Genomic DNA, 13,650 nt, shown 5'->3' with positions numbered 1-13,650 from the left:
GGGTGCCAGGCTCCTTACGTGCAATAGGGTTTGATCCTCGTGATAACCTATGTAAGGAGGTGAAGGTAAACACACTTTTCCATGGAAACTGAGGTTCAGACATGTTAAGTAACCTGTCAAGGTCACACAGCTCAAGAATGGCAGAGCTTGGATTTGAATCCAGGTCTCAGTGCCTCTGTGTAATTGGAGAGAACTTGTAGGATGCCCGAAAGCCGGCTTTTAGCTACTCACCACTTGCCTTTTGCCTTGCCACATCCCCACCCTTCCACCCACAGGCAAGAACTGCCTCGGGTGAGCCTACAGCAGGGCCCAGCATGCACCACCTGGGGCATGCCAGGGCATGGACCCCTGTGGTGCCCTGGAGGACAGTCATGCCGCTGGCACACCCCCACCCCAAGCCCCCCACTCCTCTCCTCACCTGTGTCTGGGAGGCAGGACCTGGGCCCTCCTTGGGAGGGCTGGGCACAGCCTCACTCTCCCTGGGCCGCAGCCCCCAGGGAGAGGCTAGAGAGTGGTTTGGGTGGGCAAGACCCAGACGCCGAAGTGCCCAGGCTTGCTCTGAGCCGCCAGACCTCTGCCCAGGGGACCCCAGCAAGCGGCAACACAGAGCTCCAAGGGCAGTTGGCCCCCCTGACCTGTCCTCCCCGCTTCCCGAGCGTCCTTCCCTTTTCTGGAGAAGCAAGGGGCCCGGGCTCTGGGACCAGGCGCCCTGGGTGGTCAAGAAGGCCAGGAGCGACAAAGCGCGCCCCCTCCCCGCCAACAGGGCCTTTGCCCCCCCTCCCCGCTCCGGGTCTGAATCCTTTCCCCACCGCACCCTCCGGCGCAGGCCCGGGCGGCTCATGAATGAACTGCACTGTGTGGGGCGCAAGGAGAGGACACGCTCCCGCGGCCCGCCGCCGCCCCGGCGCGCTGACCAGTCTCGGGCAGGGCTGCGGGGGGCGACCGGCCTCGCGCCAGCCCCGCGAGCCCTGTCCCAGCCCCAGCCTGAACCCGAGCCCCGGGCCGGCTTCGGGGAGCCTGGGGTCCGGGAGCGGGAGAAAAGATAAAAGCGATCGCGGGCTTCGGACTCGGCGACCCCGGAATACAAAACTCGGGGGCGGGGGCGGCCGCTTCCCACCCCCCAGCGGCGGCGGGCTGGCGCGGCGCGGGGGGACCCAGGGGAGGCGCGCAGGGGGCGCGCACCTGGACCGGGCAGGTGGCGAAGGGTGGCACTAGGGGGCCGGGGGTCCCGTCCCTCGGGATCTCCCGGGGGTGGGGTGGGGACCGGGGGCGGCGCACATCTGGACTCCCGGCAGGGATCGGAGAATTCACAGCTGGATCGGGATGGAGCAGGGCTGGGGGCAGCGCGCGCCACCGCTGGGTCCCTCGGGCCCGGGCACCTCTGGGTCCCGCAGGAGGTTGAAGGGAGGGGACGCGCCGCTGAGTCCGGGTGCTTTTTCTTTGGGTGGTGGTGGGAGCCTCCAAGAAAAGAGAGGGGACTGGGGAGGGGTCGCGTACTCACCCCCAGGCGCAGACTCGGCTCCGGCTCGGAGCCCCGGGCTGGGGCGGGGCGGGGCTGGGGGGAAGGGGGAGGGGGAGTCGCCGGGCGGCTCGGGCTCCAGGCTCCTGCGGCGGCCGCGGCAGTGGATGGGGGAGGGGGAGCGGGCGGAGGGAGGGGAGGGGCGGGGCCCCGCAGTCCCCACCCCCTACGCTGGCTCACGCAGGGCGCGCGCGCACGCGCAGACCGCCGCCCGCCCGGGAGGCTCCGGCGCGCAGGCGCGCGCGGCGACGGCGCGCGCGGGGGGGAGGGCGGCGCTCGGCCCGCGGGCCCCGTGGCGGGATAGTCTCCGTCTGCGAGAGCGGTATGGCGCGGGCTCGGGGTCCCAGGCTCCTCTCGTCTCCCCGTCTTCCCTGCCGTGGGAAGGCTCGCTCCCGGGGGTGGGGGGAAGCGGGCCGCCCGGGGAGGCGGCCTCGGCCCCCGCCGCGCTCACCTGCCGTTCCGGGTGCGGGCCGAGCCTGGGGGCGCGCGGGCTGCGCCGCGGAGGCCGCGCCGGTCGCTGCGCGTCTGGCCGGCGTCCCTCCTCCCTCCCCTTCCCGGCTCGGGTGTGGAGACGACTTGGTGCCGCTCTGTCAGGCGCCTGTGTGGAGTGAGTCCACGGCTTTCGCTTCTGTCGTGCCGGGGGTTCCCTGGTGTCTCATTTCACCAGATACTGGATCCGCCAGTGATTAAGACCGGAAAGATGAAGACTGCGAGAGAGGCGTGTGCATAGCCTTGCTGTATATCACACCCAGGAATAGATCCCAGACGCAGAGGAGCCCCGACCGGTGCCGTTCATTTTGGGTTCCTGGAAGGCTCTCTTCCCTTCAGACTTGGAGGGGGGTGGTTTGGGGACAAAAAGGAAGTATTGCTTTCCACAGTAGGCACCACACGAACTTTGGCACCCTGAGAGATTGAGTGGACTGGATTTATAAAGGGGTTAAAAAAAGGGCATATGGGAAATCCTCTCTAGGTTACCAAGGAAAAACTGGAAGTTTCGGAGAGACCTAAACCTGGACATTAGAAGATGATTGGGGAGCTTGCGTGGCTCCTTTGCTGGGCAGAGGAAGGACACTTCTTGTCTGGGGGTGTCTGGTTCTTGGGGTTGGTCAGCATGTCTGCTGTGTGCCATCTTTTTAAAGGGTTTGTTTAGTAGCTTACGGGGTGCATCTGTAAGATTTGGTTTAGTAGCTTACGGGGTGCATCTGTAAGATTTGTAAGATCACTGAGTCCCATTAGTGATTTGGAAATCAGTTTAGTGGGGAAGAAATGAAAAAGAACAGAGAACACCAGAGTGCCTTGCACTTAGTTTCTGAATATCTGCTTCAGGTTCACACACGTGTGTGTGTGTGTGTATACTAGGAGGTGTCAGAGTGTTTTGTTTTTTTTCCTCTGTGTCACAGAAAAGTTTGAAGAACATTGGTGTCCTTTGTCCTCCTATTTGGCGTCTTGCCTTCCTCAGCCTGAACTTTCATTTCAGTCAGTTAAACTTGTCCATGAGGATGCAGCCAACATACCAGAAATATGCAGTAAAGAACAAAGTAGATCTCTGTCTTCAGGGAGGTTACCGCCTGAGAAGAAAGGCAATTAACTGTTCATTTACTGGAAATATATGAAATTGCAAAACAAGAATTTTGTTGGGGTAGGAATGTATCTAGGGTTCCTCTGTGTTGGGAAGTGGGTTGGCTTCATTAGGGAAGGGCAGTTTCTCATCTGTGACCAAAATGAGCCTGGGGCTGAAGCTGTCTTAGGTAGACTGCCTGCTGGGGAGAGTCTTTGTAGATTTGAATTCTTGGTACTGTTTTGGGTAGACACATGCAGTTTAGATGAAATGTCTTCTGTGATGGTGGTTTTTCTTGGGGGAACTTGTCCTGAGAGCGCCCTGACTATGTATTTCCTATGGAACTTTTAAAATATTGTTAGTTTTATGGCCGTAAAAGCTGGTAAAAGAGGTGTGTCCTGTTGCTTATGTAGAACACTAAAACTCACTTTGAGGCCAAATGGCACTCATAATGGATATCTGGAAAATGGAAACAGAGGCCAGGGTTACCTGGTTTTTGGACTTCTGAGGACCATGAAAGGCATTTCTGATGTATTACTATTTGTTTAAACAATGCAGTTAGGAATCTGAACATGTCGTTTATTCCTGCTTTATTTCTGCCTATGCCTAATTAAGGACACCACATATTAACAGTGATCATCGAGGGGTGTGTGTGCCATCAAGTGACACTTTCCAGAGAGAAGAGGAGGCATTTCAGAAAGCCTGAAATGAGAACTGAATTAAGTGCATTATGGAATCCAGAAGGAAATGTTTTTTTGTTTTTGTTGTTGTTGCTCCTGGATTTCATGGGTTAAATGCTTAGTTGAAGTCCACTTTGCAAACGGCTTTGTTGGTCACTGAACATGGTCATATGGACAGTGCTCAGCTTCTAGAATCTTAGGGAATGCAGGACTCCCCTCAAGCCCCTCACGCCCCACTCATATCTTCAGGGTTTGTGACACTGGACCCACCTAAAATGGGTTTTCCTGTTCATGTTACTTGGATAGTTTGCTAGCTTATGGCTTGGGAGGGTCTCTAATATGGGCTTATGGTTTAGCCTGCCTTTTTAGCAGCTAGTGGCTTGTCCTGGGTCATAGATCACCTTGGTGTGATTTTACATGTGTTTTAAAAATGACAGCTAGCACTTGAGAGAAGACTCTGATTCAGATCTCAAAAATGCTGCTGTGGGTTAGGTGATGTGCTGTCTTAGTAAGAAAAGTGCTAGGTGAAACTAAACTCAGTAAGAAAGTGCACCCCTCCCCCAATTAAAAAAAAATTATTTGTCTTTAGAAAAGAGAGGGAGTGTTTTTCCGTGTTCACTTTAAGCTAGAAAACACTTTGAAGGCCTGATGACCTTAAAGAGACAGACACCCATAGTGATGCCCTAAGAATCAGGGAGCCAGGCTGTTCTCCCTAGCCAGGATCTGGGAAACATTGCTTATTCTACAGACCTGCTCCCTACTGGATAATTCAGAGGAATTTCCCACATTAAAACGTTCCCTTACAGGATGGCTCGAAAGCACTTTGATTTGCCTCTTTTGCTCTTCCCAATTACCCCTGCTTGACAGAGTCGTTAAAGCTTAGAGAAGTGGTTCCAGGGTCACAGACTTAGCAGAGGAAGGAGAGGAGGATGGAGTGGAGGAGATATGCTTTCCATCAGGAAGTCACATTCACTTTTTGATCCAGGATGCCCTAGGCTTTTCCTGCTCCCCGCAGCCCTCCTGCCCCCACCTACCATGTCCGTAAACCCAGCTCCTTGCCACTGGCTCAGTGGTAGGTCCACACTCATAGGAAGAGTATGTGTGTGTGATTAAGTAGAGCTCAACTTTGCCTTATTCAGTTCTCCTGACTGTGACCATACCAGGATGGTTACCAACTTATTTCAAGACCATGGATTTTTGCATACATGTCTGCAAAGCTAGAACAGATAAAAGGTACACATTGAAAAACCAGCTTGAATAACTGAGAATTGTCAGGTCTGTCTAAGAACCACTACTTTAAATAATTTTGTAATGAGGTAGGGTATAAGTTAAATCAATTAACAGATATAGGACAAGAACCCTGGAGATACTTTCTTTTGTGAATAAAATTGAGAAGGGAGGTTCTGTCAGTGGCAGCTAGGGTAGAAACAGCCCATCCTCTGTTGAGGTGATTTGCTTACTGGCCGGGATGCTGTGAAAGCTCGCATCTTGGTGGGCCACATCACAGTCAGCTTCAGTTTGGGGTCTAGGTTGTACTGAGCGTAGAGGAGATATTTATTGAAAAGGCAGCTTTTTAATTCCTGTGTTTTAAAACTGTGTTCAACTAAGATTATGTGGCAGCCTCCTTCAGAAGACTGTTTGACAAAGGAGAAGGAGTACTTGCCTTACGTGTGGTGTGGTGTGTTTGTTTCCATGAAGGTTTATTAGTGGTTAAAGCAGCATCTTAGCTGTGCAGGTATCGGGCTGGGTTAGTAGGAGCAGCCTTGGGCTCTGCTTCCGACTTTGTCACCTACTAACCTTGGGCAAGTTGATACGTCTCTTAGCATTTCTGATTTCATTTCTCCATCTGCAAAATGGTATTTACTCTTGAGTTGAGAGAGCTGTTCAGAATCCTTAGTGGATTGAGCCCCCTGCAGACTGTAGGCCTTTCTTAAGTGTCTTTGTGTTTCCATTGGCTGCTGAGGAATGAAATCATCAAAGAAGGGGATCTACCTCAGTGTTGGGAATTGTAATATGTTATATTTGTGTAAGTTAAAAAAAAAAAAAAGCGGATTCCTGCAAGGGTCTGTTGGACAATAAAAATTGCGTGGAGCAGGTGTAGCTCAGTGACTGAGCACCTGCTTTGCATATACATGGTCCCAGGTTCAATCCCCACTACCTCCAAAAAAAATTATGGGAGCAATAAAAAATGTATTTCTCCTAAAAAAAAAAAAAAGAAAAAAAAGGCAATGAGAATACATATTGGCCTGGAATGAATCCTTGCGGGAGATGTAGAGTTCTGTGACGGCTTGCCAGTCCTGGGAGCTCCTCTCGGGCTCCTAGACGCTGTCAGGCCTCTGCTTTTCCTTGCTTGCCTGGGGATGTTTGCGTGCTGCTAGGTGGTCTGCCCTCCCTGCCCCTGGGCTTTGCACTGCATTTCTCTTTCTTTTCCCTTCCGTTGCATAAGAACAGAATCTCCTGTATCTGCTACACCTCTCTGATTGTGCTGGTGTTTTTACTTGTTTTGTCCTTTTTCTATAGAGCCCATTCCTCTTGAAAGACTTAAAAATATGTGTTCCTTGCAGGCACCTACAGATTGAAATTGTTTAGGTGGAAACAATGTATTCTACCTAGAGTTGTGATACTAAGTATAACATTTTGCTGCTCCTCAAAGTTTAAGTACTGGTACTTTCCAACTTTCTGCTTCCACACATCAGAAGTGTAGGGCATTTCTGTCTGCTTTCCCAGCTCAGTCTCAGTGTCTTAAGACCAGCTAAAAATGAGCCCTCATTGCCTAGGGGTTTCCCTGCCTCTGGGAGCCTGAGTGAAGCCCATAAGAAAAAGCACCAACCCCCCAAACATGCAGCGTCTCTGGAGCCAGGAGGATGGATTCAGATCAGCTCTTCATTTAGTGAGTACTCACGGGGCTCCAGCATCTGCCAGGTACTGCCCTGGGCTCTGAGCATGCAGCCCTGAACAGCAGGAGTGGTGGCGACCTTCACGGCATGCACGTTCCTGTGGCACCTGTGAGGTGGTTGATGCCAAGTGGAAGGCTCACCTGTGTGACTTTGAAATCCACAGTCCTCCCATGCCTCCACAACTAAGATGGAAAATGAGCTTGAGTCGGGTTGCATTAGCAATTTCTTTTTCCTTCCTTCTCTTTCTCTTTCCTTGAAGGGAGAGGTTGTGATTTGTAGTCTGAGTCAGGGAGGTAGTTCTCAGCGTTGTCTAGGATGAGGCACGGGAGGCTTCTGAAACCTGATCTCCTGTGACAGTGTTGTAGAGGAGATATGGTTCGGGGTTGGTCTCCTGTCCAAAACAAGACTCAGAATAACACTGCTTTGCATTGGTGAAACAAAGCATTATATATAGATGAGAGCTGAAATGAATCAGAGCCTGTGTCCACAGGGTGAATTTATGCTAGGAAATAACATCAAGGTCAGTCAAAGTTGCTTTGAAGTAAATTGCTGCTTCCATTACTCGTCCCTAATCAAACCCAGTTGTTTAGTGGTGGCATGAGGTGTTTTTCACCAGTGGGCAGCGTAGGCACGAAGCCGGAGCAGTTGAATCCAGGGGCCGGGAAACAGTGTGGGCTGAGCCTCCCACAACTAGCACCACCATTTTGCTAAAGCAGGAGTTCTTGACAAGGGGTCCCTGAACCTGAATTTAAATAAAAACAACAACAACAACAAACAGCATTATTCTTGTGGGGACGTGTGGGTGTGATATGTTTATTAAATAATTCACAGGATAGTGGACTTAGTAAGGGGTCCGTGGTTTTCACCTGACTGGCAAAGGGGTCCGTGGAACAGAAGTTTAAGAACTCCTGTCCTGAAGTGTGTTTGCTTGCCACTGTCCTGGTTCTTGATATAGAGACAAGAGCTCTGCAGTATCTGGATTCCCCTCTCTGTGTGGAGCCATGGGTCAGCCACCTTGGTTGTTTTATTCGACAAATATTTATTGCACACCTATTATTTAGCAGGTTCTGTATTAGGAGATGCTGGGAGCTTTTGTTCTTGTGGGAGTGAAGGGGACAACAGATTTTTCTTTGGAGAGATAAGTGGCATATATATACAGTAAGTAAATGTATTCGGTTCTTTTTTGCTTTCAGGTTCATGGAAATGCTTCCTACTGTCCATTCTTTTGCTGTCTGAGTCTGGAGGTCATTTATAGATCCACCAAAGAGTTAGTGAAAAGTCATTGAATCAGGCCTTTTCTTGTGAAATGGAAGTGCTCCCTGGAGCCTTGAATGTGTTACTCCTGTGTTTGAGGGCAGTACAAGTAATTCTTACAATCTGAATCTATGTACTTCTTAAATTTCCTGTAGTGAGTTCTGAAGCCGAGTTATCAGAATCTTGTGGTTTCTGAGTTTTGTCTAGTGAGTAGGATGTTCAGGGATATCAGCCTATCTCACAAAAGTATCCACATCTATTTGGTGTCTGAGCTTGGAGCAGTGAGAGTTCTGTTGGCATGGATACCTGCAGTCCACAGTGGCAGGAGTGGTGGGCACTGATGCTGCTGTATTTGACAAAACTTCTTGGAGAGATGTGTTTGGAGCTGGGTTGGGTTTGGCTGAGCAGGATGGGCATGGCTGTGGGGTGGCTTGTGCGCAGAGCCTGGAGAGGAGGCCTGCGTTTGGGAAGGCTCCATTTCTGTTTGGGCACGAACTGCCCTGCAGATTTTAGGGCGGTACCTTGAATGGTGGAGTTTGTTATTGTAGGCACGTCAGGAAAGTTGTGGGAAGCCCCAGACACTTCTGCAGTTCTTGAGGAAGCAGTGCAGTTGTGGATAGGCAGGATGTCGCACTTCTCAGGGGAGGGGGTGTGGGTGGTGCTGGGTTGATTTAGACGCTTCTGTGGAGTAGTCGAGGAGCTTCTCTTCTCCCAGGGAGCCAGAGCAAGGGCCTGCCAGGATCAGATGAGAAGGCCTGGCTGAGGATCTGAGGTGACTGCAGCCTGACTAGAATGGCTGCTTTTCAGAGGTTTTTTTCCTTTTCTTTTTGTCAGTTTTTAGTTGTTGCTCAGAATGTGGAGCTCTTCTTGCCACCTACACTACAGATTGTCTTCAAAACTTAAATTGGATTAAAGTGAATAATTTTCACCTGATGTTTGTCTGCATTTTAGTTGATTCAGCCAGCACTGAGTTTATTATTGAGTAAAATGTAGATGTGATATCAGAACGTTCATTATTTATTTACTCCCCCCCCCACGGTTTTGTACTGGCTGTCTGCTCTCCGTGTCTGTGCATTGTGTGATCATCTTTTTTTCTTTTTTAGGAGGCACAGGGAACTGAGTCTGGGACCTCCTGTGTGGGAGGGAGGCACCCACTGGCTTGAGCTACCTCCACTCCTAGAGTGTTCTTGATGGAAAAAGAATGATTTACGATTGGAAAAATATTAATATTCAAATTAAAATTACCATGTTTACTCTGCTAGGTAAGAGTATGGGTTCTGAAAGCAGACTACTGGAGTTCAAATTTTAGCCTTGCCACTCCCAACCCTGTGACCCTGGGAAAGGTATTTAACATCTCTGTGCCTAATTTCCTCATGTATAAAGTGAGGATGCTAATAGTACCCATTTCTAGAGTTTTGTGAGATTTAAATGAGATTGTACATGTAAAGCACCTAGTGTCTGACACATTGTAGCCATTCAGTAAATGCTCCTAAAGAAAGAAAGCAGATAGAGCCCAGGGGACCTTCAAAGCTGCTGCACACTGAGCTCCCTGGTGTGCGGTGAGTTTGGTACAGCAGAGCGAGGCAGCCAGGTGTGGTGGAAAGGCCCTTGGACTTGTCCACTTCTGGTTCTGCCCCTGCCTAGTTGTGGGCCCTTAAACAAGTCATTTAATTTCTCTGTATCTTAGTTTCCCAGTCTGTGAAATGAGACATGACTGGATTAGGAGGAGGAGGAGGAGGAAAAAGAAGATAGCTAATGGATACTGAGGGCCAGGTACTGTGCCAAGGGCTTTGTGTGGCTTATCATAGAATCCTCTTAGCCACCTTTGAGTAGGTGCTATTATTATCCTCATATTAGAGATGGGTAAATGGGAGTTCAGAAGTTTAGTTACTTGTCCAGGGTCACCTAGCCAGTGAAGGTAAACCTGGCTTCATCTGATAAGTCTTTGACTCTGTGTGTCAGGTATTAGCTGTCTTCTTTTGCGTTTAATTTTCTGATTGTAATTGCATTTTGGCAAATGCTTTGTGGGTTGTCTTAGAAAAACAGTGGAGAGTAAGATTGGGATTTGAGGCTAAATTGTAGTTATTAAGCATTTATGGAGTGTCTTGGTATTCCTTTGGAAATAAATTGTGGGTTTTCCCCTCACCATTATTAAATAAAATCTTATCTAAGGCACTTTGAACTTGTGCAAGGCAGAGTTATGTGTAAACATTACAGTGGTAGAGGTTGGGAACTTTTCTCAGCAGAGCTCTTGAATGAGGCCCTCTGTAGGCAAACATTTAGATGAAAGAACAGATGTGCGTTACAGCTGGAATTACCGGCTAGCTGCAAGTTTTCCTTAAACATGCGCCTAAACGATGCCCAGCTGTTGTAGGAAACTGGAGACTGCCATATTTGTTAGTGGCAGGGAGGAATAGGGGTGAGCTTCTGAAAAAATGGGAGTTTTGGATAGGTATTTGCTCTTCTGTCTCAAATTTGCTCTTCCAAATCCTGCTTTCAGCTGTAACCTGGTGTTCTGGGTTTTTCTATGTTACAGTGTTGTTTGGGAGACCAATCTAAATATAGACCTTGGTCGGTGACCTGGCAAAAGGCAGCATTGGCTCTGCTTTGCTAGCCTTGAGCTATGCAGGTGTCCTTGTTTTCACATTTGGGGGAAAGGTGATGTGACAGACAACTTGGGCAGTTGCTGAGATAACCTTCTTTCTTTCAGGGAGCTTAAGTTAGATTTTAGAAGGCACCCGTGTGTCAACAAGGGCAGTGCCCTGCGACTTTCCCTTTGTGCAGGATGAGGGAAGTGGCCACTGGTAGGGTGTGTACTGGGAAAGTGTCTTTCCTCCTACCTGTGGAAGTGGCATAATGATGTAGGTGTTCTCTATGCTGTTGTATTACCTAAGCAAGAATAATTGTGGGCCACCCCAGCTCTCCATCCCAGAGTTAGAATGTGAATCAGTGAAATTCCCCCTTAGAACTGTCTGATCATCTGTGTGTCTTTTAACTATTGAGATTTAAATTTTGTCACTAAATTGTCTTATGCTACATGTGCCATCTCTCCTGCATACATACCCAACAGCTGACTTAGAAATAAATCCCTTTTTATCCTTTTCCTGCAGGATTTGCCATCTCGGGGTCCCCATGGCTCTCTTTGCTGACCTCTGGGGCCCCTTCACCTATGTGAGCAGGACACTCAGCCAGCGCTATTTCAGGTAACTTTCCATTAAGTTCTTATAACTGTGTCTTTGAGTAAACCTGCGAGTGTTGTGCTTTTTCTTCCTTCATTTCAGGCTTTATCTAGAAATTATTTGAAAATAGCGAGTCAAGGGTGGGCTGAATGATTGAGCAGTAGCTGAGGGTTTTGGGTCAGGTCTGGGGATTATGGTGACTCAAATGGGATTAGAAAATCAGTGAGGGAGCCATGGGGGTCAGGGAAAGCTAAAGGAATCAGGCAGAGCTGGTATTTGTTCAGGTCACGGTCATGGGGAAGGTGGGTAAAGAGATGCTGCTGCTGTCAGGTGGGAGGAGGAGTGGACTATGGCAGAAGTTGCTACGTTTTGGTCCTTGGCAAGACTCTGGTAGTGAATCTGACATCTCTTGATCCTGTGTTTGCCCCAGTGTATTAAAAGTGAAAACTTCTCTCAGAAACAAAATTTTTTTTTTAATTGCAGAAATAATACAATGCTTCTTAGGATAGAAGTGTGACAGCCTCCCCTCCGGGCGAGCACAGACCATGTTCCTGGTGGCATACGTGCCTCCCGGCCCCCTTCATGCACTCATCCCACAGGCTAGTGCTGAGTGCTGTGCTGGGGCAAGTCAGACCCAGATGGAGAAGAGGTGCTTCCTGCCGGAGACAGCTCTCTCAGTTGGCTAAAGGAGCAAACTTGAAAACAAATAACTCCAAGAAAATGTGATGACTGTAATAATTGAGGCTTAGATGGCACAGGAGCTGCTAATGGAGGAGGAGGGACAGAGCCTGGAGGTGGCTTCCCCAGATGAAAAGTGAGGGCAGGCCTTAGGTTTGGAGCACTCCAGGAACTCTGGCCCCAGGACCACAGAGTGGATCTGTGAGTGATAGATGATGGACCTCAGGAAGCAGGTTAATCGGGGCCAGACTGTTGATGGTGTAGCCAGGGGGGCCCATTGAACAATTCTAAGCAGGGGAGTGGCATCAGTTTTATATTCTAGAGTGAGGTCCTCTTTGTTGGCAGAGTAAGCTCAGTGGGGCCCAGCTAGGACGCCAGTGTAACTGTTTTGGTGTAAGAGAGTGAGCCACTGAATTAAGAAATTTTCCTTGGGGACAGAGAGTGAGGACAGGTGTTTAGGAGGTGTAGGGTCAGTAGGACGTGGTGGCCAGTGGAGGGAGGTTTATGGCTGGAAGCTGGGGTTTCTGGGGAGGCCATGAACTGGATGGGAAGAGCAGCAGCAGGAGGAGGATGGTAAGGGGAGAGGCCAGGCCAGTTAGGGATCTCCTGAGTTTGCATTGTCTGTGGGTCACCTTTGCGGAATTTAGGAGAGTAGAAATATAGGACTAGGATATAGGGGAGAGGTGGGATTGGAGATGAAATTTGCTAGTTAAAAGCAATGGGAACTGCTAAAATTGCCCTGCGTGGGCATGTAGAATGGGAGAAGAGGCCCTGGTTCACCCTGGGCACACCAGCATTTAAGGTGCTAGCATCGGAAAATAGAAATGCCACTGCAGTCAGATTGCTTGAGAGCTTACCTGCCTTTTAATAGGTACTCTTGACAAAAAATTCCTTTCTAGTGGGGACAGATTATCTTGACTTATTTCCAGTTTCTGCTATATTGTGTAAAGGGACTCCCTTAGCACACCTCCTCACTTTTATCTTCTGGTTCCTAACAACGTATAGATAAGAAAATTTGGGAATAAATGTGTTGTTCTTGCAGAGCCGGTTTTGCCGGATAGGGATTCTTTTATGTTTTTGGAGTCCTTTTGGAAACCAAAGCCTTCAAGTTAAGGCTGTCATGAAGTTCATTGTAACAGAAAAATTGGATTTCCTTAAAACCCACCAAAACTGAAATGTTTACATGACAGCAGCAGCTTTGGGTTGTTAAGGGTTGTGTTCTGGGTACAGATAAGTATTCCCAAGCATCTGACTTCCTGTCCAGCTCCTGAGGCCCAGCCCTGGGTTGTGTTCTGCTCAGTGTGTGTCGCTGACGCACTCTCCCAAGCCTGGCCCTCTCAGGAGGCCTGAGCCCCCTGGCGGGAGAGAGGTGAGCTCAGACTATGTTTCCTCTCCCGCAGCACCAGTGGGAGTCTCGGTGCAATTCAGAAGATGACCCGGGTGCGTGTGGTGGACAACAGTGCCCTGGGGAACACCCCGTACCATCGCCCTCCTCGCTGCATCCATGTCTATACCAAGAACGGGGTGGGCAAGGTGGGCGACCGGATCCTGCTGGCCATCAGGGGACAGAAGAAAAAGGCGCTCATCGTGGGGCATCGCATGCCCGGGCCTCACATGACCCCCAGGTTCGACTCCAACAACGTGGTCCTCATCGAAGACAATGGGAACCCTGTGGGGACCCGAATTAAGACACCCATTCCCACCAGCCTCCGCCAGAGGGAAGGCGAGTATTCCAAGGTGCTGGCCATTGCTCAGAACTTTGTGTGAGGAGAGTCCCGGCTTCTGGCTGCCGTGGGGCCTGTGAACGGAGCAGTCCTGAGCACTGCGCCTTTGCTGGGAGGGACTTGGGTAGCAGTGTCCTGTGAGAGAATAAACGTTTCACGTA

At 49.9% G+C, this 13,650-nt stretch overlaps 2 protein-coding genes across 4 annotated transcripts in view; one reads left to right on the top strand and one right to left on the bottom strand.

Annotated features, from left to right (window-relative positions):
- The window catches only part of TMEM63B (transmembrane protein 63B), a 22,837-nt gene extending 20,846 nt beyond the window's left edge, over positions 1 to 1,991 (bottom strand). The window contains exon 1 of one of the 2 annotated variants that reach the window (XM_058306794.2): positions 1,971 to 1,991. The gene's annotated coding sequence lies outside the window, so the exon portion shown is untranslated. Of the gene's footprint in view, positions 1 to 1,501; positions 1,630 to 1,970 lie in introns of those variants that run through there. The other variant, XM_058306793.1, reaches the window with a different exon arrangement.
- MRPL14 (mitochondrial ribosomal protein L14) lies at positions 1,731 to 13,650 on the top strand. Of its 2 annotated transcripts, none has more exons than XM_058306796.2 (3): positions 1,731 to 1,841; positions 11,019 to 11,111; positions 13,166 to 13,650. In XM_058306796.2, the coding sequence occupies exons 2-3, from the start codon at positions 11,041 to 11,043 to the stop codon at positions 13,530 to 13,532; spliced, it is 438 nt and encodes a 145-aa protein (XP_058162779.1). In that variant the 5' UTR covers positions 1,731 to 1,841; positions 11,019 to 11,040; the 3' UTR covers positions 13,533 to 13,650. The 2 variants fall into 2 exon arrangements, with proteins under 2 accessions (XP_058162779.1, XP_058162778.1); XM_058306795.2 differs by lacking the exon at positions 1,731 to 1,841 and adding an exon at positions 9,033 to 9,170.

This window comes from Dasypus novemcinctus, chromosome 11 (genome assembly GCF_030445035.2).
Source record: "Dasypus novemcinctus isolate mDasNov1 chromosome 11, mDasNov1.1.hap2, whole genome shotgun sequence".
NCBI lineage: Eukaryota > Metazoa > Chordata > Mammalia > Cingulata > Dasypodidae > Dasypus > Dasypus novemcinctus.
This window is presented reverse-complemented; position numbering and strand designations above follow the sequence as displayed.

Coding starts and splice junctions, on each gene's coding strand:
- MRPL14 (XM_058306796.2), top strand. CDS start 11,041: ATGGCTCTCTTTGCTGACCTCTGGGGCCCCTTCACCTATGTGAGCAGG. Junction 11,112..13,165: donor CTCAGCCAGCGCTATTTCAG/GTAACTTTCCAT, acceptor CCTCTCCCGCAG/CACCAGTGGGAGTCTCGGTG.